Source organism: Leptonychotes weddellii, chromosome 11, assembly GCF_054177405.1.
Source record: "Leptonychotes weddellii isolate Sample4059 chromosome 11, ASM5417740v2, whole genome shotgun sequence".
In the NCBI taxonomy this organism is placed as follows: Eukaryota; Metazoa; Chordata; class Mammalia; order Carnivora; family Phocidae; genus Leptonychotes; species Leptonychotes weddellii.
Window position 1 is genome coordinate 2,807,921 of NC_138379.1, and position 14,624 is coordinate 2,822,544.

The 14,624-nt window shown below is 48.9% G+C and overlaps 1 protein-coding gene across 1 annotated transcript in view; it reads right to left on the reverse strand.

Moving 5' to 3' along the window:
- Positions 1-5,346, reverse strand: part of PPFIA1 (PPFI scaffold protein A1) — a 61,239-nt gene extending 55,893 nt beyond the window's left edge. The window contains exons 1-2 of the mRNA XM_081798462.1: positions 5,150-5,346; positions 3,667-3,930 (exon numbers count right to left, since the gene is read on the reverse strand). Coding sequence (XP_081654588.1) covers positions 3,667-3,930 — 264 coding nt within the window. The 5' untranslated portion in view covers positions 5,150-5,346. The remainder of the gene's footprint in view (positions 1-3,666; positions 3,931-5,149) is intronic.
- Between the last annotated feature and the right edge of the window lie 9,278 nt (positions 5,347-14,624).

Below are 14,624 nucleotides of genomic sequence, written 5' to 3' on the forward strand. Positions count from 1 at the left end.
AAAAGATAATGAAAATTTGGCTTATCAAAACTTGTGGGATAAATAAACGTGCTTAAAGGGAAACTTATAGCTTTAAAATACATATACTGGAAAAGAAGAAAGGCTAAAAATCAAGCTAAGTATTTAGCTGAAGAAGTAGAAAAAAGAACAGCAAACAAAACACAAAGTAGATGGGGAAATAAAGGACAGAAATTAATGAAATAGAAAACAAATAGAAAAAAATCAATAAAGCCCAAAGTTGGTTCTTTGAAAGGACTAATAAAATTAATAATCCCCTAGCCAAGACTGATTAAGACACAAAGCACAAATTACCAGTATCAAGAATTTTTAAAAGGAAATATCACAGTGGATTCTGCAGATGACAAAGATATTATGAACTACTTTACACTTATTACTTGGAAAGTTCAGGTGGCCTGAGCAAATTCCTAGGAAAAAAAATGCCTTATCTAAATAGATACAAGAAGAAATATAAAATCAGAAAAATCCTTTTTCCACATAAAAAAATGAATCTGAAATTAAAAACCTTCTCACAAGGAAAACCCTACATCAGCTGGTTTTGCCAATCAATTCTTCCAAAAATTGAAGGAAGAAAACATCAGGCTCACACAAACTCTTCTGGGAATACACAAGGAACACTTCCTACCTTGTTTTATGAGACCAGCACAGCCTTAATACCGAAACCCAACAAGGACAATACAAGAAAGTAAAATTGCAGACCAACCTCTCTCATGAATACACAAGAAAGAATCCTAAGCAAAATATTAACAAATAAAATCCAGCGAAAAGAGAATACACAGAGACCAAGTTGGGATTATTGTAGTGTGGCAAAAAAATTTTTTTAAAGTTAAATCACCACATTAAAAAAAAATCACTTATCCCAAAATATGCAGAAAACACATTTAAGAAAATTTAATATAATTTAATTCATGATTAAAAAAAAAAACTTAGCAAACTAGAGGAGAATTTTCATATTTTGATAAAAAATATCTACCAATAAAGCCACAGCTGGTATCATATGTGATGGTCAAATCCTGAAAGCTCTCTCTCTGGTATTGGCAGTGAGACAAGGACACCTATTCTCACCACTTCTATTCAACACTGTACTGAATATCCTACCCAGTACAGGAAGGCAAGAAAAATAAAAATGGTTATTGCACTGGAAAGAAAAAAGAAACTTATCAAAATACACCGAGAGAATGAAAGGCAAACACACACAAGACTGTTAAAAAAAAAAAAAAATCTGCTATCCACATACGCATTCAAAAATATAAAAAGAACTCCTTCGAATCAATAAAAAACAAAACAGACAACCCAATCGAAAAATAGGCAAGAGACAATTATTTCACAAAAGAAGATATCCAAGTGGCCAATGAACACACACAGAGAAGTCCTGCCCCTGCATACATACTGGTCATCGGGGAGCAGCAAGCTCACACCATACTCAGCTTCCTACCACTTGACAACCACCAGACAGCTAAAATGCAAGAACCGACAAAACCAAGGGTCAGACAGCCACTGAGTGCTCACATACCGTGCGTGGGGGGTGAACAAACACACACGCCATCACGCAGCGATGCTGCTGCTTTGAGTACACTCCACGGAACTGTATACATATCTGTACCAACAAACAAGCAAGAATAGTCAGGGGTAGCATTTGTGGATACCCATGCCCAGCAGAAAGAATAAACTATGGTATTTTCACACACCAGGGACTAGACAGCAATGAGAAAGAACAAAGCTACCCGAGGCCAAACAGACGCATCTCATAAACATGATGCTGAATGACTATTTCATTTATATGAAGTCAAGAGCATACCAAACCAGTCAATGGTGAAAAGTCAAGACCATGGGTAGGTCTGGGGCACAGTTACGGGGAGTGGGTAGGAGGGGGCTTCTGGGAAACTTGGTAATGTTCTGTTTCTTCATCTAGGTGGTGGTTACAAGCATGTGCTCACTAAGTGAAAGGTCTCTGAGATGTGTACTCGCCATTGTGAGTTTTTCTGATTATGTTACAGTTAAGGTTTGTTACTGTATGTCATCACTTGCTTATACAACGTGGTAGTAGTACAAATGCCCTTACTCACATCCTGTCTGGCCACACTCTTGGCCACCGGACACAAGTCAAACACCAGAGAAAAGGAAGGTCCGAGGCGGTTTACCTAATGGTTCCCATGTTTCTGAAATGCTGGTCGCAGGTGCTCAGGCCTGGAGGGGAGGCAGGGAGGAGGGGAGCCCAGGGAGGTAGGGAGGTGGGGAGGTGGCGAGGTGCTCAGGTGGGGAGGCAGGGAGGCCAGGTTGCACTCTCCACTCAACGAAGAGCTTCCAGGCTACATGACACTGAGCAGTAGCTAAAAACAAATCACTGAGCAATGGTGTGGGGTCACACCCTCCACTGCACAAAACTCCTGTCCCTTCTGTTAGGTCGTGTGTGCTCATTCTTTCCAAAATCTACATGATCAAATACTTAAGTATTTGATACGCACTTCGGTACACGGCCTCAAATTTCACTAAAACAAATAACAATCACAAAAAACAAACAAAAACCACTGAAAAATTTATAAGTACGCTAAAATCATGATGGAGCATCATTTGGCCCATGCTTTTGAGCTCGTGGTAATAAAACCTGACCTACGCAAACTACATCATTTGTGAGGCTTGCACGAGAAAGACCGTGATGGTTCTCTGAGCCCACGGAAAAGGAGCATGAACGCCAGATTATTACTGCTAAAAAGGAAACGCAAACGCTTGGCTTATCAATCTTTCAGGAGAACCGACTACAGCCAAGAAACGCATTGGGGCTAGCAATTACTCATTTACTAATTTAGCACTGCAGACGGATGGCGGGAGCACAAGCGCGTACTTATGCAGGCCTACCTGAAAGGACCACAAAGGCGCCCATTATGGGTAAGTCAAGTGGCGCCTAGGAGGCCGTGAACGTCCAAGTAACCCCGGTGTCTCCCGCACACTCAGTGCCACTCGCCTTACACTTTCATGGGTGACATTCTCCCCTCACCTATCATTACGTTCTCACTCGGCTCCACAAGAAGAGGCTCTGAAACACTAGTCCAAATGTCATATACTCAGATGAACGACTTCGGTGTCACTTCAAGCTTACAATTCTCATCAGCCAAGAGAAAGTTCCGAAGGAATTAATCTCCATCTCATGTCCCCCATGACAAAGTTCATTTACAAAACACAGGTGTTCTTCTAAACGTGGACTGTAAAAATATCTTTCCTGTGAGAGTAATCCTATGTGCCCATTAAATTGCATTAGAAAACGGGAGATACGTGGTAAAATCCATGAGAAACACGCGTTCAGCAAGAAAGCCTGAGACAACAGAACGGAAGGCCCCACACAGCTTGGATGCCTCATGGCCCTTGTCCAAAATCTTCGGAGCACTGTCCCAAATCTAGACAGTTCCTTCTGCTGCCCGAGGAAGGGAACAAGAGTTACGAGGTGTTTAAAGTAAAGCGCACCACAGAGTTCCTCCTCCCTCAGAGGTTTAACCCTCGGGAATGCTCTCTGCATGTGACTTACGAAACCCAGAACCACCATTTCACAAACTTGTCTAAAACATGAACACCGTGAAAGATGATACCATAAAAAAACATTTAGAGAGAAAAAAAAAAAGAATCTGTAGAGTTCCAGGTGAAAAGCATCCATACCTGTGGGAGTGCAGTATTGAGCTGCCTCTGCAAGGAGTCTCTCTCATGACCAACCTCGTGTAACTTCCCCTGGGTCAATGCCAGCGTTTCCTGAGTCTCTCTCAGTGTGTCCAGAAGACGGTCCCTCTCTTCTAGCATGGACACCATCAACTGTTCAAAATGTGAATCTGCATCTGGCTGCGAAGGGGAGCCGGACCCATGGCTCCCGCTTCCTCCTGGCGGGCCTTCTGCTTCACTGATGGTCGGCATCACCTCGCACATCATCTTGAAATAAAAGACCCAGACTCCAGTCATTAAGTGCAAAATAAAGGCTCCCACAAACCTGCAACTTTATAGCTATGTGTAGCTAATAAACTGAAGGTTGACAGACAGCCTCATTATTCTCAGATCTGACTGTTACACTCCGAATAGAAGCGGGGAAAACATATACCCAGGAATCTTGAGTGCTGGAACACACAAGATGAACACATTAATAACCCGCGAAGGGTAAAGACCCCTGAGACTACCCCTCACATAAAGAACAAACCCTGTGGCATTTTGTTTGCAAAGCTGTACTTTCTAGTTGTTGGAAACAAGTGTGCTTCTGTAACCTTTTTTTTTTTCCCTATTTCCCGGTGGGGGAGAGAAAGTCATAACACATGCCACCCAATCATTTTTCAGGAAAAGCACAGAAGGAGCATACAGCCAGTAAAACTGACAAGTACAAAATCCATCAGGCATCTTACAGGAATGTGTGCAGTCAGCTCCCGAGGAGGACTGACGGCTCCCTGAATTCTCGGGCTGGATGTGGTGAGCGCTAAAAGGAACTGGATTCGTTAAGGGCTGGGAAAGGTGCTTTTCAATAGCTGCAAGGTGCGACGGTCAGGCAACCGAACTTATTTAAGTTTACAGCCGAAAAAAAGAAAAGGAAAGAAAGAAAACTTTCACAACGAACATGAAGCTGGTGCTACAGCCGCGGACGGCTAGGAAGGAAGGAAAAGTGAAAGGGGAGAACGGAGACGCTATTAAGTGTCTCCAACATAACGCCGGCACGAGGGGAAGGAGGGCCGGTTCCCCAGGCTGGACCCCCCGAGAAGGCGATGCCCAGGACTGCGCGCCGGGCGGCGACACAACGACCTCCGCCCCCTTCGCACCCGCGCCGGGCGCCGCAGAGTCCCCGGACCCTGAGGCGGGGAGAACCACTGACAACTGGAGCGCAGCCCAGGTCGCGGCTTTTCTCCGCCACAGGTCCTCGGCCCCCGCGCCCGGCGCCGGGCTGACCGGGCTGACCCGGCCACCGGGGTGACCCGGGCGCCGCGCGGCCCCAGGAGCCCGTCCCTCGGGGCGCGTCCGCCGGGGGTCCTACCGGGGTCCCGGGCCCCCGCCCCCGCGCCCGGAGGGCTGACAGCGAGCGCCGCGCAGCCGCCGCGGGGAGGGGGCCGGCGCCCGGGGCCACCTCGGCCCCGCTCCGCCCCGAGCCTGCCTCGGTCTCCCGCTCCTTTACCTTGCTCGCCGGCGGGAGCGGGCGAGGAGGCTCCGCGGCGGCTCGCGGGCGGCTGCTCGCTCCGGGCGAGCTCGGGGCCCGACGAAGACAGCCCGCGCCCGCGCCCGCGCCCGCCGGCCCCGGGCCCGCAGCCCCCAGTCACTAAGGCCGGCCCGCGGCCGGACACTGGCTGAGCGCAGGAGGAGCGGGCCCGGCTGCGCGTCGCCGGCGTCAACGTGCCCGACGTCGGGCGCGTAGGCGCAGCGTCAGCGCCGAGCGCCGCCGACCGGCCCCGCCCCCTCGGGAGGAGCGCCGCGGAGGCCGAGCGCGCAAGCACCGCCCCCTCAGGTGGGCGGGCCGGGCCCCTCGGGCGCCGATTGGCTAGGTGCGGGAGGAGCCCGGCCCCGACACGCCCCCGACACGCCCCCGCCCAGGTGGGGGTCGTCTGCGCGCAGTAGCAGCTCCCCGAAGGCATCTGCCCCCAGATCTCCCCTTACAGCCGCCGGGGACGCCAAAGGCCGTTATCCAACGCCTACTGTGCATCAGGTTCTGAGCCAGACCCTTACCAGACATCACGTCCACACACCTTAGAGGAGGGCGCGCCCAGGCGCGACTCACCTGCTGGCTGGCTCCTCGGGACCGGAGCCTCTTTGGGACCAAACCTTACCGGACTCAGAAGGACGCGGTTTCTACGCAGGGCCCACTCACCGAGCCTTACCTGCTATACCTGCGGAGGCCCAGGTGGGCCGCGTTTGATGTGGAGGCTCGTGGGCGCCGTAGGCTTGGGAGCCAGGCACAGCTGATTCAACTCCCAGCACATGCTTGTCCCCGCATTGTGGGGCTGGGCGACTCAGTGCCCCGGCTGTGGGATGCGACAATGACACAGACCAACCCAGGGATGGTATAACAAGTGGAATCCGACGCTGGTCAGTTTTATCTTTGTCCTTACTCATATTCATATTTTGTACTTAAACTTTCAAAAGCACCTGTTTTGTGTCAAGTCCTGTGCTAGATCTTGCAGACACAGAGATGATAAATACACCTTTAATAAATTAAAGCAGATGCTCCCCCCTCACGGTTTGACACCTGCAGGATAAACTCTTTACAGGCCAAAATGTCAGGGCATTGCTGCCAGGCACCACTAGGCTCCTGTATGCGGGTGGTGAGGTAGCCAGGAACCCCTGAACTAACCCCAGTCTCAGTGAAGGTTGCATGGGGAGCAGGTGAACCCGTCCAAGGTGGATTCCTTGATTCCCACTGTGAGCTCACCAAGAACAGGTGCTACCTCTGATTGGCCTTCTCTCCTAGGGTCCAGGACCACACCTTTCTTTCATTCATGTATTCAGTCATCGAATAAATATTGACTACACATAAATACGAATTTACACCCCTGACTCAGGGTCTGGAATGGAGGAAAATTTCCAGCTCCCCTCAAGGGTACCAGCTTAATTCATCCAGCCCATATTTGCACCCCACCCATAAAGTATCTGTCTCCTAAGAAATCAACACAATGAGAAAATTTAGTTCAACCCTGTGGAATGTTCATTCCATAGCCAGGAATGGCCTAGGTTTCGGGAACACAAAGCTGTTTAAGAGATCACTTGGCCCAGTTCACAGCCTGGAGGGGAGAGGAGAAAGACTATTAGAATGTCAGGTTAACAAGTGTGTAACTTAGTGCCGTGGGACCACAGAAGACATAACATCTCAGCTGGGTCTTGAAGGATGAACAGTTCTCCAAGCAGAGAAGGGAGAAGCCCATTTGGTATAGATCCAGGAAGATGAGATCCCAGATTTCACTCATTTTCCTTCATTCATTCCATTCCCCCAGATTGCAAAATCATTAAGAGGAAAATTGTAAACAACTTAAATGGCCAAAAAAAAAAAAAAAAGAGATTGATTAAATCTTTGCACTTTCAGATGACAGAAACCTTGGTGGCATTCACAGTCATGTTTTCAATAACTAGCTAATGACTGGCAAAATTCCACATCTCAATTGTGGCAGTAGTCACACAACTATATGCCTTTGTCAGAACTCACAGAACTGTGCCTTAGTATGGGAAGTATGCTCTAATTTTTAAAATGGAGGAGACCTAAAAACAAAACAAAACAAAACAAAAACAAGTTACAAACAAGTATAGACAGTGTGAGCCCAAATTCAAAGAAAATGTGTTTAGATGAAGAACGTATCATGTAAAATTTCTTATCTTACATCTGAAAAACTCTAGAATATTAACCAAAGTGATAAAATTTTAAGAAAACGAGTTTTACATGAAATAAAATATTTTTGAAAAACAAAATTAAATTTTAAGTCTCAAAGTTGTAAAAGACAAACATATATGCTTATATTTGACCATAGTCAATTAGTTTTCCACCTTTCTCCACATACACATACACTTATATATTCCTGGAAAGAGATATGTCAGAATGTTGGCAGTGGTCTTTGCGGGGGACTGTGGGTATTTTTCATTTCCTTCTTTGTGCTAGTTTGTGCTTTCCAGATACTTCATCACGAATGCGCATTATTTCTATCATTAGGCAAGACCTACCCCCAAGTGTTCCTTTAGTAAAACCTAGGCAAGCACGAATCATGAAAACTGGCTTTTGGGAAGCTAAAATGCCTTTTCTACGTGTCTATCTATACAGCTCAACTAAATATTTCCCCAAAGTATCCGAAAAATATTTTAGAGATTGGGTGGCATCCTTGTAAGGAAAAAATGAACAGGGGAAATATTTTCGCTCCCAACTCTCCTGTTGAAGGTTCGATAAAGAAAACCTGGTAACATGGGAGGGGAGGGGATAGATAGTTCAGTATTATGCCCGGGGTTGTGTTTTCACAAATGTGCCCACCAGCTCAGCTCTCTGGATGATGTAGTTGTTTGTCAACCTTGAACATGACCTGGGCCACCTCTCCTCTCTAGAGATGTAAGCAGCTCAGGAGGAGCGTTCCTATAAGATCAGAGTGTGGCCTTGCCTCTGTCCTAGAGATCTGGGTGTGTCCCAAATCTATCTAGAGTATGGAAAACAACCTAATGAAGGGGGGTGTGACGTTCGGCAAAGGTCTGAGCTGGGGGTGGGTGGCAGAAGATGTTGCCCTCTGTTCAAGAGGAAGAAACTGAAGTCCAGTTTCCTTTTGGATCCCAAAAAGGATTTGCCCACAGGCACCCAGTTAGTTTAGAGCAGAGATGGAACTGAAGCCATGAGTGAACCGGGGGCTTTTGATTCCTGATCCAGTGGCTATGCTGTTGGGACCAAGGAGTGGTCTCTTTAAGGGACAACCAAAGAGTAAGCCTTCTATCAGTGGGTCTCCAGTGCTGCCCAAGTAGTCCAGTCCCCTTCGGAAGAGGTGGAGGGCTCTAGGCTTGGTGACTTCAGCCACTACATCAACCCTGCTTGGGTTTCCCATGTGTCCCTGCTGAGGTGGCAGGCAGTAAAGGAGGAGAGAGGGAAAGAAAGAGAACCATTGTACTTGCTTTTCTTGTTTCGTTCTCAAAGTAATTCGCAATCTGTCCTGTATCCTTCCTACTATACGGAGGAGGAAACAGAGATCCAAGTGGCTGGTGAGATGGGGAGATCACCAATTAGAGTGTTCCAGTTGCCACAGCAGTTCTATTCTTCATTGTTAACCAGGTCTGGAATTTTGATCCATGTGTGAGCCAGTTGGGAGGTTGGTTGAGGTGTGTCCATCCCTGAGAACACAGGCGGGAAAAATCACATTTGCAGAACATTTATGGAGACCCCTTCCCCCCATATAACCTCACTCGACCCTCACGGGTGTACAATGAGGACACTGAGACCCCACAGATGAACTTACCTACCCAGTTTATGATTCCACTGAAGCTGGGCTTGAACCTAAGACTGCCTCCAAAGACAGTTTTCTTGATGCTCCATCAAAAGGTGTCCCCAGGCCCCCAAAGCTGGAGATAAACCCCCTGGACCAGTGCTGGACCACCAAGATACTGATTCCGACGCCCACCGAGGGTCTATGGGCCACCTTGTCCCAGCACAGTGCCAAGCACAGGGAGTCTCCAGCTCCTGGAGCATCCCAAGGCTCCCCACACGGCTGTGAAGACTTCTGTCTCCTTCTTCTATATGATTATATTTTAAAAGCGAGTCATAAACTTCTTGCAACTTGTGTCTCTTGACAACTTCATTGTGTTCATCACATTCATAACAATGCCCAGCTATTGTAGGGAGAAGGGCCCATAGAGGTAGTTCAAGCCCCTGGAGCCCCAGCCCTTACCTTTACCTTGACCTCGGGCAAGGTACGTGGTAACATGTACTAAGCCTCAATACCCTCATCTGTCAGGGATAATAACAGCCACAGGAACCACCATGATGGGGCTTTGGGAGACTCATGGCTGGAAATCAGAGGTGACTGAGTGCCCTGGATGCCCATCGGGGTGACCTCCCTGTCCTTTCCCCTCTTTGAACGGTGCTTTCACACAGTAGTCATGAACATAGACTCTGGAGTCAGGTGGTCTGGTTCAAACCTCGGCTCTGCTTCTTTTGGCCATGGCTGTGTACTCACAGGCAAGTTGCTCGACCTCTCTGGGCTCAGTTTCCTCATTCCTGAAGTGAGGATGATAGTGCTGCCTCGGAGGGTGGCTGTGAGGGGTCAGTGAGTCAGGAAAGGCTATATGGGAGATCATCACCAGCGGAAGTCCCTTGTATCTGGGCCTTGCCCACCCCCCTGGAGGGAAGCGGGATTGGTCCCAGTCCACTGGTACCTCATTCCCCTTTGTCCCCGACAGGCTGAGAGAGGGCCCAGGCCCCTGTTCTCATCAGTGCCACATAAGGGACAGCCTGCAGGATCTTCTGGGGTTTTCTTCTGTGGTGACTGAGAAAGCCCCGAGGCCACCGCCCTCTCCCGTTTGCAGCCTGCCCTGGAGGATGTTTGGCTGGCAGCTGTGAGAGCCACAAGACGTCCCGAGACACTGCCCAACGTGTTTCCAGACAGGAATTTCTTCCCACTGTCTCTCGGGAAGGTTATGTGTTTCCCGACCCCAAATAGCCAGAAAGACCCGTCCAGAAATCCAGAAAGAAGGGGGCACCTGGCTGGCTCAGTCAGCTGGGCATTGGACTCCTGATCTCAGCTCAGGTCTTGATCTCAGGGTCATGAGTTCAAGCCCCGCACTGGTCTCTATGATGGGCATAGAGCCTATTAGAAAGAAAGAAAAAGAAAGAAAGAAAGAAAGAGAGAGAGAGAGAGAAAGGAGAGAGAGAGAGAGAAAGAAAGATAGAAAGAAAGAAAGAAAAAGGAAGGAAGGAAGAAAGACGGAGTGAGGGAGGAAGGGAGGGAGGGAAGGAAGGAAGAGAGGAAGGAAGGAAGAAAAGGAAAGAAAAGAAAAAAGAAAAGAAAAGAAATCTGGAAAAAGGGAAAAGTATGGTAACTGTCTTCGTAGAGTTAAACTTGATCACCACGAAGGGGCTACTGGTTGGTCCAGTCAAAGTGAGGACGGGAAATGCTGCCACGTGGAGTCACCAGAAGGGCGAGGTTGACAGCGGAGAGCTGCAGACCAGGGGTGTTTCCGGCTCGGGGCGCGGGGGACGGTGGCGGTCTCGCTGGCTTGGGGCTGTGGCACGGGGGTGGGGGTGGGTACCTGCGCTCCGCCAGCCTCTGCCAGTGGTGACTCATTCTTGCAAATAAAATCAATATTAATGAGTTTATACACACAGCCTACTTCAAACAAAGCCGATGAGTGGTGTTTTAAGGAATAAGCAGAGCAACTTAAATTGGCGACGGTGGTGCCTGCTTCCGCCTTGTGCTGTGGCTGGCGCTCGCTGAGGGATCCAAATGGTACAGGATCTGCGTCCCCCCCCGTTACGCTTGCGGGCGTCTTCCAGGGTTCGAATATTCACCATACGCTACGGTTCCTTGTCAAGCCGATGACATAGTTTCATCACTAAAAAATGGCCTTGTGGGTGAGACTTGAGGACATTACGTTGAGTGAAATATGCCTGTCACCAAAGGACACATTTCACCTAGAAGAGGTCCCTGGAGTGGTTAACTTCACAGGGACGGAGAGTGGACGGTGGGCGCCGGGGCCGGGGGAAGGGTGGGGGCCGGTGTCTCAGGGGGACAGAGGTTCAGTTTGGGAAGATGGAAAGTTCTGGAGGTGGATGGTGGGGATGGCTGTGCAATGTGAATGTGCTTCGGACCACTGAGCTCTGAAGTTAAAGAGTTGAGATGGTTAATTTCGTGTTATACGTTTTTTACCACAATAATAAAAAAAAGGAGCCAGGACTCCTGCTCTTGCCCAACTTGATGATGCATTGTACAGACTCCTAAAGATTTACCAGTATCAATGCCCAGTGAAAGAAATTTTTCCACGACTGAAATATTTGTCATAAAACAAAGGATCAAGATTATCAGATAGGGCAACTCACCTTTTAAGTATTAGACATTTGTGGAATTATCTTTAAGTGTTTTTAATGATTTGTATTTGGTAATTATTTTTTTGTTAATTCCTTCTTTAAATGTTTGCTATTATCAAATGTCTAACAGATGGAGGTCATTTTCATGTTATTAAAATATGTAATATTGTCAAAATAATGGTTTGTAATCAGAAGAAGCCATGTGGGGGGCTCGTGGGTGGCTCAGTCGGTTAAGCATCTGCCTTCGGCTCAGGTCATGATCCCGGGGTCCTGGGATCGAGTCCTGCATCGGGCTCCCTGCTCAGTGGGGACCCTGCTTCTCCCTCTGCCTCTGACCATTCCCCTGCTTGTGCTCTCTCAAGCTCTCTTGCTCTCTGTCAAATAAATAAATAAAATATTTTTAAAAAGAAGAAGAAGCCATGTGTTTGTGATTTTTTTTTTTTTTTACAGAAAACCTGTGAACCTGTGTATTCTGGTCACTCATCATTTAAAAGCACATAAATATAGTGTTCTGAAAGCTACAGAATAATTAAGGTTCCCAAGCCTTAAAGGTGAGTATGTGTTGGGGATTTGGAAACCATGATTGCTGCCATACCCGGGAAAGAGGAGCACCCTGAGAGGCCATGCCAAGCGGCCTTGCTCCATGGAACACTAGCTGAGCGTCACATTTGAGCATCTTCGGGTGAACGATCTGGTGCATGTCCAGGTGGAGAAAGAGATGAATGAGCAAAAAATCTGCATCTGCTTTGAAAACAGTGTGTGTTTGGGCCAGTGACAGCTCTTGAGACAGACTCGCATCGGCCGATCCCCCGAGTCAAGAAGAGGATTTGAGGCTACCGTGTGGCTCCAGGCTCCTCTCCAGCCTTCTGCGTCTCCCATTATGTGGAAGAGGAAATGAGCTTCCGGGGAGAAGCCAGAGTGGCAGATGGATGTGAACTCAGGGTCGATTAACTAATGAGTCCATCTGTCAAGCTAAGAGCTCTTACGTGCATTTTGGATCTTTGTCTTGGAGAGCCCGGTTGTCAACCTTCACGGCTAATACCAAGTTAATTTAGAACCAAAGGCTTAGCATTTTATATATCAACAAATGGGGGAAGCTGAGAAACCTTTTGCTTGTGACTGGCGCCTGTGTATTAGTTTGCTAGGGCTACTGTCACCAAGTCCCTCAGTCTGGGCACTTTAAACAACAGACATGTACCATCCCCCGGTCCTGGAGGCCGACGCCCGGGATGCAGATGCGGGCAGGGCGGGGTCCTCCCGAGGTCTCTCTCCTCGTGTGTGGACGGCCGTGCTCTCCCTGGGTCCTCCTGGGGTCGTCCCTCCGTGCATGTCTGTGTCCTGATCCTCTCTTCGTGTAAGGATCCCGGTCATGTTGGATAGGGCCCGCCCTAGTGACCTTAGATCATCTTACCTTAAATCATCTCTTTAAAGACCCCAACTCTAAATACAGTCACATTTAGAGGTGCTGGAGGTTAGGACTCCAACCTAGGAACTTGAGGGACACAGTTCAGCCCCCAACAGCCTGCTTCCGCAGGGCCCTTTGCTATCGACAGTCCTTCCCCCACCTGCAGTGTTGCCTTCTTGCCTCTCCCCCACATTCCCAGTGTCTCGGGGTGACGGCTGACTAGTGTGAACCGGATGGACCGGGGTGGCATTCGAGGGCTGCAGGATGCTCTCTACCGCCTCGAGAGACTAGTAACAATGAATCTAGAAACACTCAAGCCGGGAGCAGATTCTTAAATCCTCATTAGTAAATTATATTTTTCACTCTCACACCTGAAGAATATCTAGTTTTAAATTAGATTTATTGGGACGCCTGGGTGGCTCAGTCGGTTAAGCGTCTGCCTTTGGCTCAGGTCATGGTGTCAGGGTCCTGGGATCAAGCCCCGCATCGGGCTCCCTGCTCCGCGGGGAGTCTGCTTCTCACTCTCCCTCTGCCCCTTCCTCCCCCTCCCTCCACCTGCTCTCTTTCTCATTCTGCTCTCTGATAAATAAATAAAATCTTTTTATTTTATTTTTTTTAAAGATTTTATTTATTTATTTGACAGAGAGAGAGCACAAGTAGGCAGAGTGGTAGAAAGAGGGAGAAGGAGAAGCAGACTCCCTGCTGAGCAGGGAGCCCGATGCGGGGCTCGATCCCAGGACTCCGGGATCATGACCTGAGCCGAAGGCAGACGCTTAACGACTGAGCCACCCAGGTGCCCCAAATAAAATCTTTTTAAAAAACTAAAAAATAAATTAGATTTATTTATTTATTCTAGCGAGAGAGGGACAGAGAGCGAGCAGGGGGAGGGGCAGGGGGAGAGGGAGAATCCCAGGCAGACTCCATGCTGAGCACGGAGCCCAACTCGGGGCTCGATCCCACGACCCCGAGATCATGACCTGAGCCGGACGCTCTGCCGACCGCACCACGCAGGCGCCCCTCTGTGCTCTTTGCTCAACGCTGGGGAGAGATAAGTTAGTGACGATTTGCCTTGATGGGTAGTTGGCGGGCGACTTCTTTATCCCAGCTGTTGACTTCCTCTAATTGTGTGTTCACAGTGTCTTTAGGGAGGAACCTGTGATTTTCTTGGGCTTTCTTGATTTTCACACATCTGATGCTTACTCCAGGCTGCCTCCTTAGGGAGCACGTGAGTTTAGGTCCAAATAGTTGGGTGGGTCAGATCCGATGGGAGAAGAAAGACATGTCCCTGTGTGAGGCAGATGTGTTTCCCACCAACGGAGCCTCACAGCCTGCTGCAGGCTTCCCACGCGGGCGCCCTCCTCCCCTGCCCACTGCCTTCGATTCCAGCCTTGCTTGGTGCCCGCGGCTTGTGCACCTCCTCCTGGCCCCATGATGAGGAAATGAGGGCTTCCAGTTTGGCCGAGACGGAGGGAGAACATTCTCAGAAGCTGCTGGCTGGGATTCAGAACACAGGAAGGGAAAGAGGCCTGATCCTTGGACAGTGGGGGTGGGGATTTATTACTATTATTATTATTAGGGTGGAAATCTCCACCTATGAAGAGTGCTTCTCCTGAGCCAGACAAGGCTGCCGTGTCCCCGGGTCCTGATGAAGCCCCAAAGGCCGGAGGTCCCGGGCCGGACACGAGGAGCTGCTGTGGGAGGCAGGGCTGAGGGAAG